The sequence below is a fragment of the Cupressus sempervirens genome, chromosome 2 (genome assembly GCF_028749045.1).
Source record: "Cupressus sempervirens isolate cs-2001-9-10 chromosome 2, ASM2874904v1, whole genome shotgun sequence".
Classification (NCBI taxonomy): domain Eukaryota; kingdom Viridiplantae; phylum Streptophyta; class Pinopsida; order Cupressales; family Cupressaceae; genus Cupressus; species Cupressus sempervirens.
The window spans coordinates 474,219,833-474,247,444 of NC_143119.1; the positions used below are offsets into that span (position 1 = coordinate 474,219,833).

Consider the following 27,612-nt stretch of genomic DNA (forward strand, 5'->3'; position numbering starts at 1 on the left):
TGAATGGCCAAAAGGAGTGTAAACTCAAAGAATTCAATACCTTTGACCATGGATGTATAAGTATATCCCTCTCATTGTTCACTCCAAACAAAAGATCTTTTGGGGAGAGATGATCAGTGATTTGTTATTAGAGCAGCTATGTTAACTCTCTTTAACTGGGGCCTTCTACATGAATTCATACCTGTGTACATTACTACTGCCATAGATTCTTTCTTGGGCATATCTAGAAAGGTTGATTGCATGATAGTGTCAGTTTGGAAATATATTGATCAGCTCACCTTGAGGTCCAGCCAGAGCACTATTCAACAAGGAACTATCAACTTTTGACTCACTAAGCTTAGTAAATCTTTGAATCCTTCTCCAGTCAACAATACCAAATCTCAACACTGCCACCAACCTATTCAAGCACCCTACTAATGATAGAAACCCTAACTTTTCTAAGAAGACACCTACTAGAAATAATAAGAGTGCAAAATAAACCAAATAAAGAGCGATCCTGAACACTCTTGTCCTCTGAAATGGAAATTGACCTCTGATTCTACCAATTGAGACTTCCTAACCATCTGACGTAGCCACAAGATTTATTGATAGGCTAATCCAAACCACCAAACATGGTGAGCTAAATTGGGGATATTACATTGGCCCAGACAATTTCAGTTGCAAATCATTCTGAAAAGTTTAGAGGCAATTTTGGGCATACTTGCTATTTACAGTAAATCATTTGGGCATGGTCAAAAACTTAAGGCATATCAATGGTAAATATGTCTAATATTAACAGAAGGATTATATTATCATTGATGTGATTTATTATGCTTTAATAAATTTAGTTTATAAAGTTAAACTTGAATATTTAACAATATTAATGCTAGACTATAGTTATTTAGGTAATACTTAAATAAAAAGGTCTCCTTTATTTATCAACACATTAGGGACAAAATATTTGGGGACATAAAGGAAGAATTATTTTAAATAACATGAGAAAAGACTAAAATGAAATAGCGATGGTGATAAGATAAAAGCAACTGCAAGAAAATAGGGTGGGAAGCAAAATCCCAAAAAAATAAAAAAAAGGCAAAAGGGTAATTTTGTTTATCCCACATTGACAAGGTTAGTGACTGAGCTCTTATGAGGGTGTTATTAAAGAGATTGATAACCTCTTTCGGCATGCTAAAAATATATAAAATTAATGAAATATTGGGGATATCTTCTTCAAGGGTTTATGAGGACAAAATCCATCATAAATGGCAATCTCTTTGCTGTTGGAAGACAAAGTCAGGAAATGATTGAGTTTCAAGGTAAAAATCTGAGCATTGAGACATCTATTATATTCGTCTATTGACATGTGTTACAGTTGGCCAGGGGGGTTCATATTAGGGAGTTTGAGCTGGAGATTGTAACTAAAGTGCTCTGGAATTGATCTAGAACTATGATACACTTGTCTCATCATTCATATCAAGTCCAAGGCTGGCCATGCATGTCTGAAACCCCTGTGAGGAGTGCCATACCCACTGGAATTGAACTAACAGACTTAGGGCAAGCTGTCCATGTCCAAGAAGGACCTATTTCAGTCAACAAAACTTCAGCAGCATACCACAGGAGTCTGAGACATTCAGAATCTGAGCCATACAAGTACGAAATTGATTAAGAAGTTGGGTAGATTTGCAGCTGATAAAGTGTGTCATACATGCCTGGCAGGAGCTATATCAGGTCCGAAACTGTGATTTTGGCAGCAATTTTGGTATGCAACTTCATTGTTCACATGTTTGAGCATTAATAAGCAATGTGGTTGTAATATTGATTAAGCATTCATGGAATTGATTTCAGTATTGAATATAAGTTTAATCCGAATATTGCACTTGAGAGTGTCTTAGTACTCATATTGGTTTAGTAGGTGCAATATCAAATTCATGTTTGGATTGGTTTGATATTTTAATTCAAGAAAAAAGTGGACAAATAAGGCAGACCTTTACAGACAAGTACTTGAATGTCCCCTACTCCTTCGAACTCCCTCTTCTTTTGATGGTAAATTTAAATTTTCATTAAACATCTAAGCTATTGCATTATCAAAAAGAATGTCTCTTGTACACAAGTCACAACTTTAGGCATATACCATGTCAAACTGAAAACAATAAGCAACACTAACATGGAGAAAACTGGGACAAAGCTAGCTCAATGCAACAAAACATCCAAGCAGCAAAAGGCAAGATGTTCAAACTGACAGTTCTATGGAGGCTACAGTCGATGAGGAACTAAAATTCTTCCTTATATAAATGAATCCCTCACTGCTGCCTCATCTGGGATTCTTCGGCAGAAAATGTTTAGTGCAACAGAAGATCAGATGAAAAACCTGGAAATCAATACCAAAGACAACACAGAGGAGGCAATAACCTGAATTTCTGTTGCTGTCATTAAGGAAATGCCCACCACAACATCACAGGCAAGAGGTATAATAATATTAGCTTACCTTTCTTTATGACAGGTTAGATGATCTCTCTTTGGTCTTGCTGGCTCTTGACAAGCTTTTGCAATTATTGACTTTGCTTTTCTAGGTATGTTCGGGTGAATGTACTCCTTTTTATTTTGCATAAGAGTTTTATCAAACTAAATTCGAACAGGACACAGCTTCCACAGGCTAAAATTTGGCTTTATCTTTACAAAGAAAAATGCTCAGAACAGACTTGGAGATCTTATAAATACATAGATAAGCAGCTGTTTTTTAAGGAAACAAGTGGGTTTATATGCTCTCTCCTCTAAAAAATCCTCAGAGACAGATATAACTAACAGATTACATGCTACTTCCCTGGAGTCGGCCATAACTCAACTAGTCTTTTCTAATCTGGCAAAACAAGCCAGCAGACATCATTTGAGCCTACTTGGACTCGGACTCATCAATTACTGTAACTAAGCTTTGTAGAATGTACATAGCTTTGCCTTTTTCTCTGACGTGGGCTTGGATGATATAATTTTTTTTTGTACTATATAATGTTTTTATCATAAAAGAATATATGCAGGTTTGTATTAGGGAAGCAAAATGATCTTTATGTATCACCATTATTCAATATTAAGTTTAGTACTTCAGTCACAATATTTCCATTTAATCTGTATCAAGGTGTCAGTTCCGGAAAAAGAAAATGTAGAAGTAATTGATGACTCTTGATGATGCATTACACTTTATAAGACTACTTCATTCAACTAATTTTCCAACTTTATCTTCTTGATTTAAGTTGAAATGGGAAAATCAAAATGTGAAAATTACCAGTAAAACTCTCCGAGGACATTGTAGTGCAGACAGAGCATCAATAGTCTTGTTGCCAAAACTGTAACCACAACACAGTCTTTACTCTATATTACACATAAACTATGACTAGAGAACAATATTCAAGCAAAGAAAAGGAATTAAAGTACATACCAGTTTTTAAGTCGATGTGCCTCATCACATATGAGAAGGCCAAGTTTTAAAGATCCTATTATATCAAAGTATTTACGTAATAGCTCATAAGATGTAATTAAGAGAGGATATACATTGCCAGTTTTAAAGTCAATGAACTGCTGCTTTGCCTGCAACATCCAATGAATACAAAAATGACAGATTTTAAATCTCAATCTAAAACTTTGTTTGATACTAGATTAAAATGTAAATTGTAGTTAAGAACTTTGCTTCAACTAAGGAAAAATCTCACATCAATTGACGATGACCCTCCATGTACCACCATTGCCTTAAGCCTTTCCACTCCAAGCCACTTACGAACCTGCAGAAAACAAAATTGCAAGGTTTTCTATGTTATCAGTATAAAACAAGCTGACAAGATAATTTGAGACACAGTTAACTTGATTGAATAGTCTGTTTAAATATTCTTCCATACGGCGTACCTCATTTCCCCAGTTCTGCACCAAGGACAATGGGCATACAACTAAGGCACACTTGAACTCAAATCTAACCTTTGATACCTGACAAATGACCAAATTATCACAATGTATACTGTGTGCTATCATGTGCAGATAGAAATCCAAAACAAAGGAATGAAAGTTTTCTGCCTCATTTTGTAACCTGTTGGATTAATGTCCAAATCAAAGTTATCACTTGTAGAGTTTTACCAAGTCCTGAAGAAAAATATGGGATTCCCACATTTGTTCATTAGGAATAGTTTGGAATTCAATGAAAAAATTAAATAAACAAACAAACCATGCAGCCATATATAGCTATTCTGAAGTTGAGACTTACCCATCTCATCTGCCAAAAGGCAACCTTGAAAATCCTGAGATCTCAGACCCATTACACATTCAAAGAGAAACTTTACACCCTCTTGCTGGTGTGGTCTAAGCTTAGTGTTAAGATACTGTACCCAAAAAGTAAAGTGACGTAACAGAAAAGTTAAATTTATGAAAATATTTGGTATGCCTATTTGATTATCTTATGAATCATATGCTTTCAAGATATATTCAGTGAAATGCATTTCCATATTTCAATCTTGCAACTCATGTAACCTAGCCACTATGTACCCATTGACAATCCCAAGAAATAATTAAAAGAATATGGCATGATAATTTATAAAATAATGAGCTTATGACCACAAAACAAACGCTTAGAAAACAAGGAAAACCACTTACAGGGTCAATAAAAATTGGTGCCGCTCCTTCCTTAACCTGAATGGCATTGAGAATAAATGCATCCTGTGACAAAGGACATACAAAATAAAATTTCAGAGAAGTATTTAACCAATCTGATACCTAATCATACTAGCATGAAATGGTAGCTAAAGTCAGTCCACTTCAAACTAAATATATTGTGTGTTAGCAATTTAAAATGCACCTTTTAAACAATTCAAATTGAAACAAATCTGTAGTGGAACAACTCATCAAATTAGTAGGGGAAACTCCTTGTAAAAATAGAGCGTCCTATTGACAATACATACTTGCTGTTTACAATCTTTCTAGTGATTCTAGGATGCTTTACTTTCATATTAAATAAAATTAAAATTGTCTATGGATTTTCTGAGGGCAAAAAGATTAAACACATTCAACTCGCCAAGGCCTAAATTTCTCAATTGCCATTTCAGGCACTGGTATGGGTACAGGTACAAGAACTTGGTACATGGATATGTGCAAAAACAATTTTGAGGGTTTGGGTACTTGTGTCTCTGTATGCGAAAAAATAAAACAGATATACAGAATTGTTCAACTAAATCATTTAAAAATACTTCATTATGGTTGAATGTCAAATGCCATAAATAAATATTAAATGTCAATTTGATAGTTCAATATATTCATAAGCCCGTCTAAATTCACAATTCAAATGAAAACCATTACAAACAAAAAATTAACAATCAAAATGGTAATTGTCTTCTATTATCAATGTAGTTCATCATTCATCAAACTGATTACCAAACAAATCCTAACCTGCTGACTCAAATTCGGGTTCAAGAATCTGAATCGTATTATAATTAGTATGGATTCGTGTGTGTGTGTATATATATATGCATTATATATTCAAAAAGATAAGAGAATTGCACATAATTGTAACACTAAATCATTTCACAGTATGAATCTATGATGTGTGATCATAGATCAATGCAAAATGTCAAAGATAAACATTATGATTCAAAAGAAAATTCTCACATTGAATTACTGAATTACAAAATGAAAATTCAAAATTTACTTATAGTTCATTAAAGTTTGAAACACGATTCAATATTCATGAATCATGAAAGTGCTCATCAATCATCAGATGGATTAGGAAAATGAGAAAGCAAATTAATATCTCTTCAAGACTCTTTCACTGAATTCTTTTGCATTCTTTCAAAACAGTTGATACTCTTTAGTGTACTGCTGTCCTGCAGATCTGAGAATATATTTCAGACTCATAATAACAGAGATGTTTCTGTGTGAACTTATCATCAAACAGCATGTAGGTGTGAGGCAACTACTTCCAATGACATTATGAGGGTTTCCAGCCTTTTTTCTAGATTAATGAGCCTGGAAGATGTAATATGTAACTACAGTTCAAGGCGTATATCAAATAACTTCGGTTCCACCCAGCCTCCACGATGCTTCGATGCAAATGCAATGTTCAACGTCCTCTTATTAGGCCAGAAAAAAATTTGACATACATTTAGTCCTTCTGTCTAGTACATCTCTTGGACTACTTATGCTTAGGAAAATGGGACTTCGCAATAAAGAAATGTCTCTGCCAGCTCTCTCATGTAGAGCACCAAGCTCTGTTCAAAACAATAAGAAACAACCAAACACCATTCTTTGTTGCCCACTAATATGGTATTTGAATGTCAACAACTCTGATTGATTATGAAAAATAGCCCTATGTGGTCTGTCCTGCAGATCTGAGAATATATTTCAGAATAATAATAACAGAGATGTTTCTGTGTGAACTTATCATCAAACAGCATGCAAGTGTGAAGCGACTACTTCCAATGACGTTATGAGGGCCTCTGGCCTTTTGTTTAGATTAATGAGCCTAGAAGATGTAATAGGTAACTACAGTTTGTTGGGTGTATATTTTGCAACCGACAGTTTTGGGTAAAATCCAATCACAAAATAGGATGACCAACCACAGCATGTGAGACAGAGTCTCTCCTATCTTAAAGGGAAGGCTCCCCCTTCTCACCATTCCTTGGATCAACTCAAGGTAAGCAAGAAGTTGAGAGATTTTGTAAAGGGCATTACCAATATTCTTTCCTCTTATCTTTCAGAAAAGAATCCACTTACCCACGGAGTAGGTAATGGGCAAGATGAAACCTCAAACTACACTTCTATCTAAAGTTGTGAATGGTGATACCGATAAACTAACACTAAGGCTAGCTAAAAGTGTACCAATTTGGCTCTAAATCCTGTTTTAACCTATTCTATAGGAATAACCTCTACTATTGGGGCACAAAGGCTTCCAAGAGTAGGGAATACTAACAATTTTTTGTGAATTTGAGATGCTAATACAAGCTACAGTCAAAGCTCCTAGTCTATGTATTGCCACACTGCTCCCAGTCAAAGCTCCAAATTCAATTGCTTCCTTTATTCACTTTTCTCCCAAATTCATACTACACAATCAAAGTTATGCTTGCACAAGTCTGACAGAGCTTTCTTGCATACAAAAAAAGATGATTTTTACAATGAAGGGCCACTTCTTTATATAGGCAAAGGAGTTCAAAAAAAGATGGAGGAAAAAGAGGGAGCAACTCAACCAACTTTGACCTAGTCCAACTAAAAGAGAAATTATTGGGTTACATGCAACTCCCATTACATGTAACTATACATTTTCATGTAATACATCCTCTTCAATTACAAATATGAAAGAAGAAGAAGAAGAAAGACGGAAAAGAATTGAAACAATCTTAGGGATTGTTTTGAAGGGCCTTGTACTTGGCAATGCAATCTCTGATGATAACAGGATCGAGAGTTCCTGTGTTTTGTGCCACTACATTCACCTCGATAATCATGGTGTTACGTCTTTTGATAACCTTTGACTCTCTTTGATGAATTGCTTGTTGTCATTTGAAAACTTGACGTGTTCAAGCTTTTCTTGCTCAAGTTGTCGTGAATTCTCCTTTTGTAGATCAACACATTCTGGTATCTCTGACACTTTGAAAACCTTCTTGACGGTGTCCAAATGTAAACTCATAATAACTTTCCATCAGAACCTTTAACTTCTTCTTCTTTATAAAAAAACCAAGTGCTTGGCGCATTCCCACACGAACTCAAGTTCTTAGACAACCATCGAGAAAATAGAGACCAAATGAATTACCGCTTTTTTGAAGCACACCTTCTTCACTGGATGTCTTCATTCTTTATAGAAATTTTGGCATATCTTGACTTGCTACGACATGAAAGTTTCAATGGGATTGAATCCATGAAAGCTTTGACACTTGAGTTACAATGACGAATCCATGAGTGGGTATTCGAAGTATGGATTAGATACTTATGGAACACATATGATGGCTAGAAATGAACCGGAAAGCATATGTATTTGGATGGAAACGGCCAAAGTTAGACTTGGAAGGATGGATATGCTTTGAAACATGAAAGTGGAACGCATTGGAATGTGTGTGAATTAAGACTGTTGGCTTTAAAAGGTGACTTGGGCTTTCAAGATGTCATTGCACGGAAAGTGGATTACATGTATATGCAACATGTAATGAAGAATGGAAAGTGAGATGACATGCGAATGTGGATGGGGAATGAGCTTACATGTAAGTGCATAGCAAATGCATTATAAGGGAAGTGGAATGACAAGTATTTTTCTCATGAATTGTAAGTGCATATGGAATGAATGAATGTAATGTTCCTTGAGGCGAAGTGAGCTTCTATAGACATCTTTAGGAAAGGATAAGTCCAAGTACATGGGAATACATGCACATGACATTTTTTAGCCTTTCAAAAAGTGATTTTTAGTCAAAAAAAAGGTTTTAGAGATGCAATTACATGTAAAAGACCTTTCATGTAATCATGATGTGCGATTGGATGCAGAAAGTATGCGCAAATGATAAATGGAAATACATGTAATCGCATGTAAAGAATGAGATGCGAAGTGTTGTGACATGGAAAGATGGGAATGGAATGAAATGATGCTCTTGCATGAAATGGAAGGTGGAGTGAAGGGAACATGATCAAGTTTTTGGGAAAGAACTTACAACTTAGAACTTCTTCAAAATGAAAAAAAACTAAAACGCAAACAAGCAAAACACAAACACAAAAGAGAAACGTACCTTTGGCAAAAGATTCAAACATATCAACAAGCAAATCACTTAAACATGCAAATTCGAATTTGGAGTTTGGGAAAAAACCAAAAACATGAAAATGTACCATTTTGTCATTTTTAAAAGAAAAATACACTCTCCATGGCATCAAAATCAACAAGTGCAAAGCATCAAGCTAAAATATGCATAAAATCAACAAGTACAAATTAATTAGCAAGAAGGAAAATGTCCAATTACATGATGATTGTATGCCCTAAATGAAGGAGAAAGAAGCTCCAATGTTGAAAATTTCTCAAACAAACTTGGATCTTTTCAACCTTGCAAAGAGGAATCCGTAATGAGCAACAAAAGAGGAGTTTTCCATGTATGTGCCCAAAAACATGATCAATAACTACCAAAACACAAAATGTTTTTGGCAAAATGTATGAAAGGAAACCCGTTTTTGATAAAAACATGGTTCGAAAAGGGCATTATATGGATCAATTTTCACCTTGGAATGTAAAACGTGCCCTCCAATGTCATCTAGAATGATCAAGACTCCAAAACGACTCCTTATTTAGCAAAAACATGTAATGTCCCTTCTTTGGGGACATTAGAATTATTAAGAAGAAACGAATTTACAATATTAAATTTGACTATGTAAGCTAGAGTTTTATTATTAAAGGTCAAATTAATACTCCATGTGGTCACAAGAGGACAAGGAGGAATAAGACGATTTATCAGAGAGAAGTTGGAGAGTCACAAGGAATAGGACGAAGGCCAGAAGGGAGCCGAAAAGGCTCAGGATTGGGTATTAAAAGAGGAAAGAAGTTCATTGTTGGTATGCTTGATTTATTATTCATTTCAGTTTCCTCTCTTGCGAGAGTCTCAAAAAGCTTCATGCTTTCAGCTAGTTGGAAGACGTAACTCCTCGTGCTAGCAGGCAGTGGATGCAAACCCATTGTCTTGGGAAACATCACTTCAGGTGTTTCATTCGCGCTTACAGGTTCTTATCCTATCATTCCAATCCAACTGTTAAATCTGTATTTGGGATTGGTTTATGTGTACTAGTTATTGTATTGCTGTTGTATAATACAATAACGTTTTAGTTGCTAGTTGCTATATTGCTGGTTGCTATATTGCTATTGTATAAGGCAATAATGTTGTTTAAAAAACTATAAGAGTTTGTTGTTTTCATCTCGTCAATTTGTAGGTCATGGTTATATGTTCGACATCTTAAGTGTTATTGTGAAAATAACGAATGATTATCTTGTGGAGAACAGTTGGTTTTATTGTTGTCTCGTATAGCATGTTCTTGTAATTGAATCTGAGTATTCCATTTCTAAAAGAGACTGGATAAGTGCCAGTTGGTTTTGCTACTATTTTTGGTGTTGCTGGAAACTATCTGCCAAGTTTAATTTCTGATTTTATTGCTCAAAGAGAAACCAGTAAATATCTTGTATCTGGATATTACAAAACTTGATTTTAAAGGCCCAAATCTAGGTGTTTTTCCTCAAAACGTGGCTTCAATCTTCATTTGTATAAGTTGCTTTTCACCTTTGCATGCAAAAATGTGTTTGTCAATAGATAGAACATGGATAAACATGCCAAAACGCCCCTTCTCCAAGCAAAAAGGTGATCTTTTTCACTCTAAAATGGATGTTTTTGGTTAAAAACTTAGCTGCATTATGCCATAAAATGCATCATTTTTCACAAGGAATCCAACGTTTTTGAAAGGAGAATGCATGGAAATGCAAAAAAGCCCCTTGAGGAAGAAATTTCAAAACATTTCATTGAGAAATCTAAGAGAGATCACCAAAAATGGGCTCTTAGAGGCCAATGTCATGAAATTCTTCAAAAATGGATTTTGGAAAGGCAAATGCATGAAGATGAATGCAAAATGGACATTTTTTGTGTGATTGCATGTTTTAAATATGCACAATAGACCCAAACACGCATTTTAGAGGTCATTATATGTTTTAAAAACATGCAATTGGCTCTCCCAAGGCAAAAACGCACCTTTTTGGTGCATTGCATGTTTTAAAAACATGTTTTTTGCCCAAAAACGGGTTTTGGAAATGCAATTACATGTCTTTGGTGCAAAACGCACCTTTTGGGAGTGAATACATGTTTTAGTTACTTGCATATGCAACCCAAGGCAAAAACTCACATTTTTGGTGCATATGCATATAATATATGTAGCTCAACTTTTTGATGTCATTGCACATTTAAGTTGAGTTCACATGCAATTTCATCAAAAAGGTCCACTTTTAAGATGTCATTGCACATTTAAGTGATCAATTTAAGCATATGTCAATTTAATTTTGATAAAATATTACTTAAGTGGGACATTAATTATATTTACTTTATCATATTAACAATATAATGTGTAAATATCATTTAATAAATATTATTTACTAGAGCATTCAATTTAAATATCAAAAATTAAATTGAGCTATATAGTTAATATCGGCACTTAAGTGAAAAATCAAAAAGCAAACTCAACTTAAAAATTTAACATAAAGTGCACTATAGTTACTTTTAGTGAAAAATTAAATGATAAAGTAACTTAAAAACATAACATAAAGTGAATTTAATTATATTTTTCAAAAAATGAATGTCAAATTAAAAATATAACATGATATTTTTAATTCGTGCAATTGCATCAAAAAGGTCCACTTTTTGGGCACTAAATTGGTCATGTCTTTTTGATTGCCAACTCGGATTAAACCTTAAGATAGATCAAATCGAAGGGAAAACCGAAAGCAATGACTTAAGCAAAACCAAAGGACTAAAAACCAAGACACACACTCAACAATGAAGAAAAGGATGTTGAAGGCCTAGTAAATCAAACATAGGCTCGACAAACAAAAAAACAAAAAAGGCTTGATGAAAGCCTTCAATAAAAAGATTCATTATATTAATTGGAGTTGATTGGTTGATCAATACTAACCAATTAAATAACGAACTAAACTCGTAGAAATGCGAAACTAAGTTGAAAAAGTTTTGAATTGTTTCCTGCATTTTGAGGACAACACAGTTCAAGACATATTTCAAATAACTCCAATTTCACCCAACCTCCACGATGCTTCGGTGCAAATGCAAAGTTCAACGTCCTCTGATTAGGCCAGAACAAAATCTGAAATAGTTTGTCCTTTTGTCCAACACATCTCTTGGATTGCTTATGCTTAGGAAAATGGGACTTTGCATGAAAGAAATGTCTCTGCCAGCTCTCTCATGTAAAATATCAAGCTCTATTCAAAACAATAAGAGACAACCATACACCATTCTTTGTTGCCCGATAATATGGAATTTGAATGTCAACAACTCTGATTGATTATCAAAAATGGCCCTATGTGGTCTGCTTGTAGAATAGAATCCAAGTTTGTGCTCATTCAAATTCGAAAGACTCATTTATAATATATTTTTGTCCCAACTATAATGTATACATTAATACTTCTAATGCCTTGATTATATTATTTTGTACACTAAACCGGTCCCTTCTCTAATTTATTCTTTTATAACAGTGGTACTTATGTGTCCCAAAATTCATAGAATGTTACTCTTGAATCTCCAAGGGTCTAAAGATGAATTCCCTCTTTCTAAAATAATTGATTATGCTTGTTCTTTTTCTATTGTTTGTGCCAGTTGAAATCCTCCTGCGCTGTTATAGAATGGATGGTTAACTTATGCGGCCCGTGCTTTCTTTCTATGTAACTTCCGTAATGTTTGATCCTAGACCAGTTCGTGCATTGCCATGGTTTATTAATTTAGGTTTTTGTCTCCACTTCTATGCCTTACACTTCTTTTAATCTTGCTCATAACTTATGTCTACAAGACTTTGCCGCTATCTCTTTTCTCCAACCCTCTCCTTTGTTGATGCCTTCGCTCTCTCCTTTTTCTGACCTTTGTGGTTGGTTGTTTTCCCGATACAAAACAAAACTCTAGATGTCGTCTATGGTAGAGGAGAGGACCCAGAACTTGAACACGTTCCAATAGTTGTGATAGGACTTTTTGACTTGATACCTACACTTGTTGACTTAATGCCCAATTTTGTTGACAACATTGTACCAATACTCGTGACTATAAAATTGTTAATACAATGATAACTACCCAGAATTGAATAAAATGTACCCTTAGCTATAAAAATTAACCAATGATGTGATGCCACATCAGCTATGCAAGTATGGGTACCCTTTATGCACGACTATTGGTCTCACTTTTTATTTGGGTTGTTTTGGACAACTTGGCAAAAAGTATGCCGAAATGGCATCATAATGGGTGATGTGGACTTGAAACCTTAGTTATAAGTAGACGACTCACCAAATAAGCTACTGTAAAAAATTGGGAGTGATTTGAAATTTCCACGTAAAATTTTGATGAGCGTGAAGTTAGGGTGTTCAAGTACCGGCTCCTCTCCCCAAAATAACTAGGCATCTAACCATCATTATTAATAAGCAGTAATGTGTGAGTAAACACCATCCTAAGCACGTGACTTTGACATGAAGAATGATTTATATTTGTTCGTTGGTATTATCGTGCCAACATCCCCATTTGATGAGTCACCCGATAATTCATATCTTCCAAATGTACAAATGGAAGATAATACATATTTTGCAGATGGTTTCAAAATATAGATGACTTCAAAAACATGAAGGGAAGTGCTGTCATTATTTGTTGTTGTTGCTGTAATTTGTACAACAATACACAAGTGTGATTTACATCTTTAAGATGTCAAGAATTACCTTTAGTTCAACAATAATATTACAACCAACAACAAAAACTTCCATAGGTAGAAGAGAGTAAAATAGACAGCAATGGATGGGATTGACTACAACATAAGAAAATGATGACTTCATGAAGCACAACTAACATAGGTGGCCATTGCAATATTGGAATGCCCATCGCAATAATTTGCAAATTCTCCATTTCCTTATTTGATGCCACGCTGCATTTGCCTCTCCCCTTTGGGACAAGCAGGAGACCTTCATGTTTTCCATGTAATGGATACTATCCTCTTCATTGTATGTTGCGATCTCATATGTATATATACTACAATCCTATATATACTGTGATTCCAATGTCAATTCAGTTTGAAGGAAGCATTCCATGCCTTGCATCCTTTCTTACATTTGCAGCCTTGCTCTAATACCATGTTGAATATCTTGGATCGTTTTCTACAAATGTAATAGCACTGTCATCATATTGGTGTGTTCCAAATGCAGATTTGAATGGCTTATAAATATGAGAGGAGCAGATGAGACATGTCTCTATGGTTAATCTTTATTAGATAATATATTAACAATAATATATATAACTATATCTTTATAATATATATATAAGTAGATATAAGAGTATTTGTCTAAATGATGATTTTCCAATAACCATAAAAGAATTATCTCCAAGTCAATTCAATCCGGCTGAAACTACAACCTTGACCTAGCCTACCTCTCCAAATCATAGATCTCATCCTCTATAAATAATGAACATTACTCCTGTGATGTCCATTCACTATAAAGATCTATATCATCCAAATCAATTAGACCAGATGTGTTTCCTCTACCTTCCTTGTGCATAATCAAAGATTATATTGCATAAAGACAAGGTCATTGAGGTGATTAAGAGCTAACTTGTTACTTTTCTTTGTGTGGATGGCCTTGGCCAAGCTCCAATTGTATCTTAAGCCTCAAAGATAGCACAAAAAAATAAATTAGAATTCACTATTTTGCATTCCAAACTTTTATTATGTTGTTGTCACGTTATTGTAAAAAAATGGCCACAAACTGAACAGGTTTTCATCAAGTTAATGGCGTAAAGCCATGTCCCATAACTCATTGTGAATCATGTGAATTTAGGCGGTCACAGGCAGCACAGTTGCTAGCAGGTTTTATGAACCATTGCCATGACTTGACAAGACATGGGCCATGACCCGCATGACTCAGCCATGACTCATTAGGTTTAGTGGTCATGAACTACCCATATTGCAGAAAGAGGTTTCTTTATATTAAAACTACAATATTTTATAGTACTACACTTAATCTGATATGCCAGAAAAGAAGTTGCAATACTCGTCTATGAGCCCCCAAATTCAATAGTATATAATTAATGCAGTAAATTTGCATCAATCACTAAGTTAAGGCTAGTGCAAGTTGCAAGGCATAGCCTAGAAAATGGTGCATTACAAGTTCAATCAACTACAATACGGTAGAGATTGTCTTAGTGTTATTTTGTATACTAATTTAATTTTTTTTTAATATGATTTTCTACTCCTTCGTAGAGATTTTGTATTTGTTGAAGACAAATGTAAAGACAAGGAAAATATATATATATGGCATGTGATAGTAACTATTGCATGCAATATATATGTATATATATTCCTTGCATGTTACTTCTGCAATAGATGTATGTTTATGTATGAGGTCAAATTAGCTTCCATTTGTTGATGGTATAGCATCTTTGACCTTTATTCAATAATAGGTGCATGAAACAAGTTAAATCATGAAAAATCTTTATTTTCCCATTCGGTCGAGTCATAGCAAAGTCATTGTCGAGTCACTGGCAAGTCACGGGTCAAGTCGACCTTGCCGAGTTGTAGGTGAGTCCAAGTCATGGAACTCTGGTGTAAATACTTGCAAGTTTTCCACTACTAGCAAGTTTTTCACTACTCGGCGAGTAATTGGCAAATAATTCACCTATCCTTTTTATTATAAGTTCAAATTTTTCAGCTTATGTGACTTATGTATAAATTTATAATATATATATATATATGTACCTATGTGTATTTATGTCGAACCCAAACCAAAGAAAACAAAATATCAAACCATAGTATTGGAACCTGTATCAAACTAGAATTAGGAACATAGCTGAAAACTAATGAAAGGAGGCTCTCCTCCAAACATAATTCCCTTGTAAACAAATAATTATCCTAAAAGAAATCATGATTAAATGGAAGTAACCAGAAAACAGTAGACGCGACTACCATTCTTCAACACAAAAAATACAATGTAATACATGTGCTATATAAGAAAAATTCATTGAACCCAAATAAATTAAGGCCCCCACTATGTGTGGTAAGACCGAATGAAAGGTTAAGCCACCTTGGCTGTCATACCAACTAGGCCTGCTTATGTAATCTCCCTAGTCTGTAGATGTGAGTTTTTTTCCACTACAACATATAGAATCAAATACTTGATGTTTCAAGAAGAAACATCAAACAATCAATCCTCTCTTCATATAAGGTGATTTCTCATGCTAAGCTTGCAAAGTAAGATCATGAAATGACTTCAAGTTTCCTTCTTAATCATGGACTTCACTCAGTTTTATGATGTGATATCCTAGTTATCACAAAGGGACTTATGCTATTCATTCAATGGATATCAACTCTTCCACCTCTAAAGATTTGTCTCTACAATGTACAATGAAAATGTAATTTGATCTTGCAACTTTTTCACTTCAAATTAAACTTAACTTCTACTACTACATCTACATCTAACTAGGAATAGAAGAAATCATGGATGGACTTAGACTCTACTAGGTGTAATCTCACCAGTGCAAGCTTCTAAGGAATATACAAATGATTTTCACATCAATATCCCCTCTCCAATCCCATCATCTGGATGCAAACCAAAGATTCAACATCAATTGAAGTTAAGTGTTCATCGGCTTACCATACAAGGCACCTTTACCATCAACAAGAGGCTAGTGGCCCAGATTTGTTCAAGTCAAATAAGTAAACATCCACAATAACTTCCACTCAACTAAACTACCTCAACATGAAAAGAAATCTACTCCAAGTGAAAGATTGAGGGAACCATGCAATACTACAAAGCAATATTAAGTGGTCCACCATGAAAAACCAACAATGAATTATCCATTGCTTTGAAAAGTATTATAGCAACAACTTCATCAAGTCTCTCCCTTGGCTAACCTATTCTACTCTAGCCTTCTAATCTCTAGCTAATCTCCTAAGCTCCTCAAATCTAACCACTACAAATGAGAAGGCCTTGACCTTTTATAGTAGTTCTATTACAACGAAGGGTCAAGATCAAGGGCTGAGATTTCTTCCCACAAACCCCAATCAGGGTTACAAAATTTGCAATCAATTACATGAAGGCACCAATTTATGGCCCAATAAGAAAATTAAAATGATTTTGATAGCCAATAAGAAAATAGGACACTTGGTGCCATTTGATTGACTGTGCTTAAAACTGAAAAAAAATTAATTAGAGGAGACAAACAATTGCTACCTCATCATCCTTATCCTGTGCTTGGAGTCCTGGCTTGTACAGTATCCCCAACATTTGTGATTTTCTCCATCCTTTGAAATTTCCTCATGGAAATGACTTGAACCACTTGCAACTTTGTGAACCCGTGAGCTTGATTTTTCTTGATTCCGCCTTGAGTTTGTGGGTTGATAGCTTGATCATGAATCCTTCCTTCTCACTTTGAGTTCTCGGGCTTGAACCATCTCCTTGCAATATCCACTTGAAGTTTTGAGGCCTTGATTATCACCTTACCCTCTAGCTTCTCCTTCCTGTAGGTGTTACGATGGAGGGTATGAGCAACAATAACGCTATGATTTTCCAAGATTTTCCAAGAATGGATTTCCATCCACCGTTCTCCCTCTTGAATTCACCTAGCAAAACAAAGGAGAAAGCATTAAGTTCGTGAAAAAATCTGAAAAGTAAAATCACATCAATAAACAAGATTCATCCCATTTTGCATTAAAATTCAATTCTCTCGCAACTCTACCCATTCAATTGGTCTTGATGTAATTCAGATTTCCCTTTTAGATCATCCAAAGTTAGGCATATTAGTGGTGATAATGCCCATATTTTTAAAAAAAATAAAATCACCCTTGGGTCTAGGATCACCTTAAAATCATCAATCTCGAATTTTCACTCTTAGGAGGCAAAATATTTCCCATTGAGCAATTTTAGCACTTGGTAGTAGATGGGAAGGGACAAGGGAAATTTTGGAAGATGCGAAGTTTCCACCAAGGGGGAGATTTCGGAAGATGCAAAATTTATACCAAGGGGGAGATTTCAAAAGATGTGAAACGAAATTTCTACCAAGGGGAGATTTTGGAAGATCAGAAATTTCCACCAAGGGGGAGATTTCAGAAGATCTGAAATTTCCACCAAGACTTGGTGTACTTAAGGCATCTTCATTCTAACGTTCCTTGGCAATTCCCTATCCCATTCTTGATCACGACGATGCCTTCATGCCATAAACCAATTTTCTAATGCCTAAGGGGATTAAAATTTGGGAGACTCAATGTGGGGAAATTTCGGAAGTTACGAAATTTCCACCAATGGAAAATTCCAAAGTTGCGAAATTTCCACTGAAAGGAAAATCTCTTGGAAAATTGTCAATTTCTTTCCCTCACCTTCCTAATTTTGCAATTCTTGAGTTGCCATAAAATGAAAGTTCCAAGCTTGAGATTGTTTGGGAGAAATGGGGGGGAGAGTTTGGAAGATGCAAAATTTCCACCAAGGGGGAGATTTTAGAATATGTGAAATTTCCACCAAGGGGGAGATTTCAGAAGATCCGAAATTTTCACCAAGACTTGGTTCTCTCATAAACTTTGTCCCCTTTTTCAACATATAAACCCATCTCTCCCGAACCAAAAATTTCACTCTCCTCTTGGACTTGGACCACAAAATTTCCCCCAAGTGACGTCAAAATGCCGCACAAACCCGAGATTAAAACTTGCTTCCCAAAGAACCAAAACTGCTCAAACTTACCCTAGACTTGAAGACTTGAAAAAAAATGTCGCCAACCAAAACCGCCTAAGACAACTACTCCTACTAGCTAAAGCAAGAAGAGGGGGTCCCCATTTGCAATGGGATGATGGTGTGAAAACCACACAACAGGAAGTAACCAGAAAACAGTAGAAGCGACTACCATTCTTCAACACAAAAAATACAAAGTAATACATGTGCAATATAAGAAAAATTCATTGAACCCAAATAAATTAAGGGCCCCCCTATGCATGGTAAGACCGAATGAAAGGTTAAGCCACCATGGCTGTCATACCAACTAGGTCTGCTTATGTAAGCTCTCTAATAGAACCTACTCACCAAAGGATTTTTTTTTTGTAGTCTCTAAGTTTAATGAGGTCCCTTTTTTCTATTTTAATTCTGCATTTATGTGTTGAAGTATCGCATTAATTACTTAAAAGATTATTGTTAATTTTGTTTGTGGGCCATTTGAACATATGTTTGCAACTAAACCTGCATAGAATAGAAATAACAAACATATATTTATCAAACCATATAGATTCAACCTTGCTTAAAAATTTGATAAATCTGAGATTAACACTTATTCAATCATATCAAAGTATGAACCCAAGGACTTTTTCAGCATTGTAAACAAAGTTAGGATTGTAGCTTCCCCTCAAAAAAACCATAGTAGGGCATCCACTCCTTGAATAAATTATGAACCAGACTCAAAAAAGCATTTTGCACAGCATGTAAGACCATCAAATCATATCTTTAACAAAAGAAAAAGGAGACTGCAATACCATACCTTATGCAAATCGTTAATAGCAATTGGCAGATTTTTGTCCCTGGGCATCGAAAAGAAAAACATAGAATGTAGTCAGTAGATCTCTTTGAACACCAGTTCCTATAGATCTGAGAAAAAGTAAATATATACATACAAAGAATAGATTAACAGACCAACCAATGACCGCTCAAATTTACACAGAACACAAAAAGAAAGGGGTTGGTGAAAACATAAATATATGCATACTATAAATAGATAAATAGACCAAGTAATGAGCGCTCACTTTTACACAAATGATACAAAAAAGAAACCATATAATGAAAGCGTGTAAAACTCATTAACATCTTGCATGAGAGATGAGTAAATAATTAAATGCCAGGCTCCCCTCTTGCGAGCCCTCATTCATAATCTTTGTATTTCTATATAAAATTGTGCATGCGTTAACTATTGGTGAGAACTTCTGAAATTGAAAGAAATACCTTAAGTAAACATGCAATCAGATCCATTGCCTCTTGTTGTAAATTTTCTAAGGTTTTTAACTGGGGGGGGAGAGGAGGAGGGGAGAGAACTATATTAATTTTGAGATCCATGTTTGGGTGAAGAGCATGACGATTTCCTGGAGCCAAAGTATGTGGACAAGGGCATATGTGATAGAGGAATGCATGGGGATTTGCTAAAAGGTAACCAAACTACAACTAGCAAGTTTCTCTTCACACTAGTAATTACAACTTTACAAGCACTGGAAAGACATGAGAACATTACACTGCATAACAGAGATGAAATAATATGAATCTACTTAGACGGGATACCCTAGCACCATATACCATGCTCTTTTTCCCACCTCCTGTAAGAGAAGGTCAAATATAAACCAGTAAGGATCTATTTTTAAATGCTGCAGGTTAAGTGAACTTGATAACGCGTACTCCTTGAGGGTGCTAGGGCCTCCTCTACTATTCTTCCTCACCTTTGTCAATACATCCCAAACAATAAACCTGCAGTCTTTAATGAAATGACATCATACTACAAAAAAACTTCAGAAACTTCTTCAATAACATTTACGTAGATACATATCAAGGCCCAACTTTCCCAGCAAGAAATAAAATGGATGTTATTTAAAACCAAGAACTCACCCAGAAGTATCTTTCTCCATTGTAATAATTAAAATAGGCTATGGCTTCTGAACTAAAAGGCTTTACAATCAAAGACCCAAAACACTTGGATATAAGTATCCAGATGAATGTTTTTGTGCTGTGTCAATTTGTAAGCCACAAGTGATCCATTTCTCCCCCTTGAGTTAAATTATAAGCATCAAAATGCCATTTCTGCCCTGTAATTTGTTTTTTAGTGTTTTGTCATTGGTAGTTTTTAATGGTGTCATCGTCAAATCAAAGTAACACTTCTACAAGGCTTAAGAGACAATTTTCCAAGCAAATGAAACAAGGTGGACATATAAACTAAGTTATAGGAAAAGGCAGTGAAGTAAGATAAGGCATTACTATCAGACAATAAAAACACTTGGATCTGAGTGTCTTGTATGCAGCACAAATTTTTTGTATTGTGTCACTTTATAAGCCATAAATTGGTTGTTTCTTGTCTTTGAGTTAAATTCCAAGAAGAAAATTTGCACTGCCCAAGGTATATATATATGTGTGTATTTTATCTTGTAAGACTGGATGATTTACTGCCAGCTCATATCCATATGATCCTAATAGGTCCTGATCAATTCTTAGCTAGAAACATTATATTTCATTAGTTTGTTTTAGTTTGTTTTAGCATTGAACAAGCTGGTGTAATATATCATTTTGGTTTGAACCAACTTAAATATTCTGCCAGTGGCTTGCATTAACGCACATCGTCCACTTAAGAAGTGTTCATTAATGTTGACTGTGCCCCTTGCATGGTTAGTAATCCCATTTCATTCTATTTAGAAATGTTGTAGTTAGTAGTGTGGCCAAAGCATTGTATGGTCTCACCTTGTTCACTCCTAGATCTGGGTGATCAGAAAGTGTGAAGGCATCACATATGCATTTAATCTCCAAAAATTTCCAAAACAAAAGTAGGATGGTCTGTTACAAACTTCCACAAACTTTTATATGCTTCAACTTAAACTTGGAATTTCATCAAACAGTTTGTAAATCATAACTTCAATCAATAAATCTGATTTCAAGAGTTTAGAACAGTTGCAACTATCAATATTTATCACAAGAACTGCAAACAGTTTCCATGTATGGAGAGATAGTCGTTAGCATTTTCGCAAACACTTGCATTCAGCAATTCAATTGCTGATAAAAGCTGCAAATACAATGCCGGAAGGTAAATTTTGATGACTTTCAATTCTTAATTACTCTCATATACATCAGAAATTTGACAAGTCAATCCCTTTTGGCCTCATAGATGGTTGTATTCAATGATATTCCAGTAGATAAGACCTTTGTATTGTCCAAACCATAGATGGAACACTCACCGAATACTAGGCATGTTTTTATTCACCAAATATTTATGGCTGGCATGTTTTAACGACTTTTACCTGCCACAGTGCACCCGCCGAATTTTTTGGAAAAATTAGTGTAGTAACCTCAGGATCAAGATAGATGACTGTAAAGATTCACAATTTTTAAATAAATAATAAATTTATTTTTCCTATCAATGTTTCACTTATGAAATCATTTTTCATATTGATTATCATAAACAAAATATACTTTACTTTTCCTATCAAAATAATAATGTCTTACTTATGAAATCATTTTCATATTCATTATCACCAATAAAAATATATATATAATGGATCGAGGAAATATTATAAATATATTATTATAATATTATTATAATGTGTTATATATATATATCAAATAAATCAAACAAATACTATAAGTTTTATTACTTATATATAAATACACATATAAATAAATATAAGTGTATAAAATTAATCACACAAACGATTACCAAGTTTGGAAAAGACACGACCATGGGTCGTGACTCATGGGCAATCAAGCCTACTTAACCCACACCACGGCATGCATGAAAGGGAGGCAGGAATCACGAACAAGCATACAAGAAGAGAAGGGCAGACGACAAACATAGAAGACACCTAGCGGCTGCATCTACAGTTCATGTGCAATTAGATCCCAATCTCCATGGAACGCTTACTAACTCAGTACTTAGGAGAACCATGGAAGGAATAGAAGGAAGGAGGTAGTACATGGTAACTCACAGGCATCCATCACATAGTCCATCAAATCCAGTAGAACACACAAAAGAGGAGCAAATCGGATCAGCCTCTGCAAAAAGGGGTGAGGTTGAGTTCAAGAAGTCATTCAAGACTCAGTCCGCAATAAGGAACCACCAAGTAGGAATAGTTAATATGGGATTGCTGATAGACCATCAAACCAAGAGAACCACTTCTTGTGGAAGCTCAACTACTCACAAGGTCTCATAGCATGAATAAATCAAGCTGTAAACCAACTCAGAATTTATCTAAGAGGAGACAGAAGTATTGATTCTTTGAGGAGCAATATTAATTTAAAGTGAATTTACCTATGTTAGTTCACAAGGCTTAGGATGAGAGTCATCTCTCCTAAGAAGGATGGATATTATTGATCAAACATCCGTAAGGCTTATTGAGAGGGAAGATTGTGAAATGAAGACACTTAGTAGAGAGCTATTCCAATACACTAACCCCAAGAGCTAAGTGTCGGATTACAACCTCTCGTTAAGAAGGATACACTAAATACGAAATAGAATCTATGTTAAATTTGAGTAAGGATAATATGTCAATAATGTTTTGTGAAAAGTATTGTGAACTAACACACTTGCAAGTTGTTAGCCAAGGAATCGTGGAATCTCGTACCAAGGGACATTACAGTGGTATCAGAGCATCAATCTTGCCAGTCTAAGGGCAATGTTTATGCAAACCTACGAAAGAACTAGGAAAGTGACCATGAATGAAATCACCAATGAATTAAGAGTTTTTATGGAACAAACCAATCAAACTCTCATGAGTCAAAATGAAAGATTAGATCAATCCGACTAGACCCTCATTAAAACTCCACAAAATATAGGGAATTGTATTATTAACCTCAGGAATAACTCTTCCCACGGGAGAGATATAAGTTCAAACGAACCAGATATTAACAAATCAATATCATCTCGAATCCTGAGACCCCCCTTCTTACCAAGAGAAGAAATTCAAAGGGAAGAGGAAGGAATAAACCAACCTACCAAAAGCACAGTAGAAAATGCAAGGGCCTATGCAAACCTTGAGCCCGAAATTAGGGAACTCATTACATTTGCAAGATTTTGCGAGGGACAAAAACACGAGGCCCCTAAAAGAATCAGAAGACAGCTAAACAAAGAGCTTAAACATAAGGTGAACAAGGTAATGCTACCCAATTTTGATGGATCAAGAAAAATAACAGCCCATGCATGGCTCCAAAAGCTAAACACCTATTTTACTCTTAGCCCAACAATGGAGGAAGATGCACTTCAATTTGCTATACTCCATTTAGAGGGAACAGCACATGAATGGTGGCACAATGGACTTCTCTCTTTAGGACATCAAAACATAACTTCCTAGCAGGAATTCTCTCAAAAGCTTATCAAACGATTCGACCAAGTTGAACCTGAATGGTACTTCAAAGAATTGACACATTTAAAACAACACGGAACCGTAGAAGAATTCTCTAATGACTTCCAAAAACTTTCATTCATGGTCCCAAGTTATCCCAAAGAAGGCTTACATACTTATTTGTTGAAGGCCTAAAGGACTCTATCAAAAACATAGTTAACCCCTTAGAACCTCAAATGGTGGAAGAAGCCACCCAGAAAGCCAGAAAAGTGGAATCTAATGTATCCAAAGAAAGATTTAGAACCTACCCTCCTAAAAATCCACACAAGCAAGAAGAATCAAGAAGGGAAAATAAAACGTGTTACTTTCGCAAAGAACCATGGAATCCAGGGCATCAATGTCGAGGTAAGGAAACGATGAAGAATAAGGATGAGTTATCTAAGAAAGGGTGTGCTTCAAGTGCAAGGAGCCATGGGGCCGAGACTATCAATGCAAGAGGGGACAACTTCATAGAATGGAAGAAATAAATAAGGATGAGACACCAAACAAAAGAATAAAGGTAGATGAGAAGGAATTTGGAACAATAATCGTAGTCACCCAAGAGAGTGGAAAGAGACCTTTTCGGGTAAAAGGAACATTAAAGGGCCAAAAGGTGATTGCGTTAATAGATTCCGAAGCCTCTCACAACTTCATGAACAAGGATGTAGTAGTCAAAAGAAGGTTAAAAGCACAAAAATTTAAAGGCTTCAAGTTGATAATGGGCAATGGTACCGTGGATCAATGCATGGAGATCATTCCTCAATTGGAAATTTCCCTAAATAACTACACCATAAAAGCAAACTTTTTTGTTGTGAAGCTACAAAATGATATCATCCTCAAGATGCCTTGGATTGACTACTTAAGGCGTTTCACTATTGATAACCCCAATCTAGAAGTATGTTTCAAACATGAAGGAAAAAATATAACCTTAAAGGGACTACCTGATGGATCACCCAAAGCAATATCTTGCAATAGAATACAACGCATCCTTAGACATGATCAAGGAGAGTGGATAGCCGAGTGTATGATTCTCGATAAATCACTCAACTCAAAAAACTCCTCCCATTTTGGAACTCAGAGACAATTCACCACAGTTTGCCTATCAATAGAGATTAGAACTGTATGGTCAGGTAGCAAGATTTGTCTGGTATCTAGGTTGTAGTGATTTATGCATTCAACAATCAATTCAAGAGCTTGAACTGCCACCGGAAACCCAACTGCCTCCACTAGGCCACTTCCTTGGAGCTTCTCGGTTATAGGATGGATTGGCTTCAACCTCAACCTCCTTTGAAAATCTTGCATGTCATAGAAACAGAGCGAGGTATTTGTGAAACTCTGCAATGTGGATTTGATTCCATTAAGTCCATCAAATCCAACAAATCTGGTTGCCATTTTATCTGAGGAAGAAGTGAATCGAAACTTTGAACTTGAATGAAGCGCAAAGGATAGAATTTGTAGGTATAAGAGATTTGAGAACGTTGTGCAATTCAACAACATAACAATTCAAGAAAAAGCGGTAATTTGAAAAACTGCTATGTTTCCCTCTATATAGAAATCTTAATTCACCCGTTAATCTTCAAGATCCGCGCCACACGAACAAATTAAAGGATAAATCCGTTGAATCAGTAAATGCAAGAGCCTCTAACGGACATTTCGGTGTCTTTTCACTGTTTCCGTTGGCCCAACGGTAACTTTCTTTCCTTTCATATTTACCTTCCCGTTTTCCATTCAGTTTCGAAAAATTAAGAAAAGAGTACTCCATAATGAAATATCCGCTTAGCTAGATTTTGTTCAGTATACCTTTCTAAGAGCGGTTAGATTGTTTCTATTAACACCCTAAGATGCCTCATGTGTAATTTGCGAACCAAATCTGTGTAAAAATATGATCTCTTTGTGAACGCGGAAAATTGCCCTCATGGGTTGAAAACCCGCCGAGGAGAAGGCGATCTTCAATTTGCCGCTCAAGCTTTATTTACATTCTAACTCTTGAGTTAACCTTTTCTCTAGGTTTGGAAAACCACAAAAGGTCTACAAAAGTCGAAAGGGGGGCCCACTTCTTCGCCTCTTTCCTTCACAATTGTTTTCGGTGGAAAATGGACTTCATGGGTCGCCAGCTTGCCGAGGAGAAGTCATCTTCAGGTTTTCCGCTTAAGATGATTTCAAGCATCATGATGAATCCCAAGTGTTTCTCAAAGTAAAATACTGCAAGGAAAACAAAGATCTTTCATAAAACAACTTGTTATTTTCTTATTCTGATCCATGATCTTCATTTGTTAACTGCTACGGGGAATCACCTTCATGGGTTAAAAACCCGCCGAGGAGAAGGCAATATTTGATTTTCCGCAAGTGTCATTCTTTCATGGGAAAAGTAAGACAAGCCATGAACAAGTCTAGTTTTGCGAATAACTTCATGAAACGCAAGAATCTCAATCGAATTAGGTACTAAGCTACCCATACGACATCGAGGAGAAACCCACCCGGCCATGAAATGCGAGAGAAGGAAAAGATGGGAAATCCGATGGAGAATCTTTTCACTTAAGGAGGAAAAACTAGACCTAGACATACCTAGACCAAACTAAGACACAAAATTTTTCACTTTTGCAAAATGGGTACAGGATGAAAAGTGGGGCAACATGTGGAAATTCGATCAATAACATAGAATACATCCAAATCACCACATCATGCAAACAAAAGTCAAGAAGAAAAAGAAAGTACACAATTGGTTGTTGAAAAGTCAAAATGCATCCTCTGGCATTTGGACCCACAAAGCATCAGCAATAGATTGAGATTCAACCAATGGTGGTAATTTTCCAGCAAGAATATTAAAAGCTTGCCACAAAGGGACACGTCAATGCTCGATGCCAATGATGGAATACCACGTGTCGTGGTGGGCCAAGTCTTCGAGTAATGAAAGGGTGCTACGTATCAAGAAAGCATAAGGTAGACCCATGAAGCATCAATACGAAGGATAAATCTCCACCATTGATTAAGTCCAAGATCAATGGCGTCTTTTTCATTTTCGAAAGTTTCCTTGCAAGTACAAGCTCATTTCAGAAAATATCCCAAAATAGTGCCATGTGTATATCCCAAAATAGTGCCATGTGTTGTCACATGTCAGAAGTGAAAACAAGCACAAGATGTTACGAGATAATGACAAGTGGCAAGTGGGCCCATAATCAATGGTCTCTTGGGACAAAGTAAAGGAAAGACATCGTGCTAAAGGGTTCAAGCCCGAAAACAAATTAAAAAGTACCACGTGTCAGGAGAACGTAAAGGTATTTTCTTTGTCAACACACGAAGACTTAATTTCGACCGTCCATCAGGCAATAAGGAAAGATATATCATCGATGGTAATTTGAACTTGGGTATTTGTTAGAATATAAAGATGCAGTGGATGACAAGGAAGGAAGATTGAATGTTTCTGAGGGCAATCCAAGGATCGCAAAGGCTATGGGTGGCGTTGAGTGTCAACAAGGAAGGTCAACCGCCAAGATCATGCCATAAATATCGTGTGACACTTCATTATCAGCCTTATCTTTACAATTTCTTCTTCTCTCTTTGATGTATGATTATGTAGCAGGCGACTGCTTGTCTGTCCTATTCTGAACAGTTCAAGTGCTCCAAAACGTAATAATGAATTGTAATGGCCAAGTATCTAAAGGCCTATAAATGTAACTTCCATAGATAATACAAAGATCGGCAATTTTATGCAACTTCTCCCCTTGTATTTCCAGATACTGAGTGAGAATTGAGAGGTTGTATGAAATGAAGGATTTGATTGATATCTACAACTAGGTTTTGTGTGGTCTTAATTCCATT

The 27,612-nt window shown here is 35.6% G+C and overlaps 1 protein-coding gene across 2 annotated transcripts in view; it reads right to left on the minus strand.

The window, feature by feature from the left end:
• LOC149573094 (uncharacterized) overlaps positions 1-27,612 on the minus strand; it is a 249,719-nt gene that overhangs the window by 174,008 nt on the left and 48,099 nt on the right. For both annotated transcript variants that reach the window (XM_089814270.1, XM_089814269.1), the window contains exons 3-10: positions 19,212-19,251; positions 4,609-4,671; positions 4,223-4,337; positions 4,049-4,101; positions 3,871-3,948; positions 3,681-3,749; positions 3,410-3,558; positions 3,257-3,317 (exon numbers count right to left, since the gene is read on the minus strand). In XM_089814270.1, the coding sequence (XP_089670396.1) occupies positions 3,257-3,317; positions 3,410-3,558; positions 3,681-3,749; positions 3,871-3,948; positions 4,049-4,101; positions 4,223-4,337; positions 4,609-4,671; positions 19,212-19,251 (628 nt within the window). The remainder of the gene's footprint in view (positions 1-3,256; positions 3,318-3,409; positions 3,559-3,680; positions 3,750-3,870; positions 3,949-4,048; positions 4,102-4,222; positions 4,338-4,608; positions 4,672-19,211; positions 19,252-27,612) is intronic.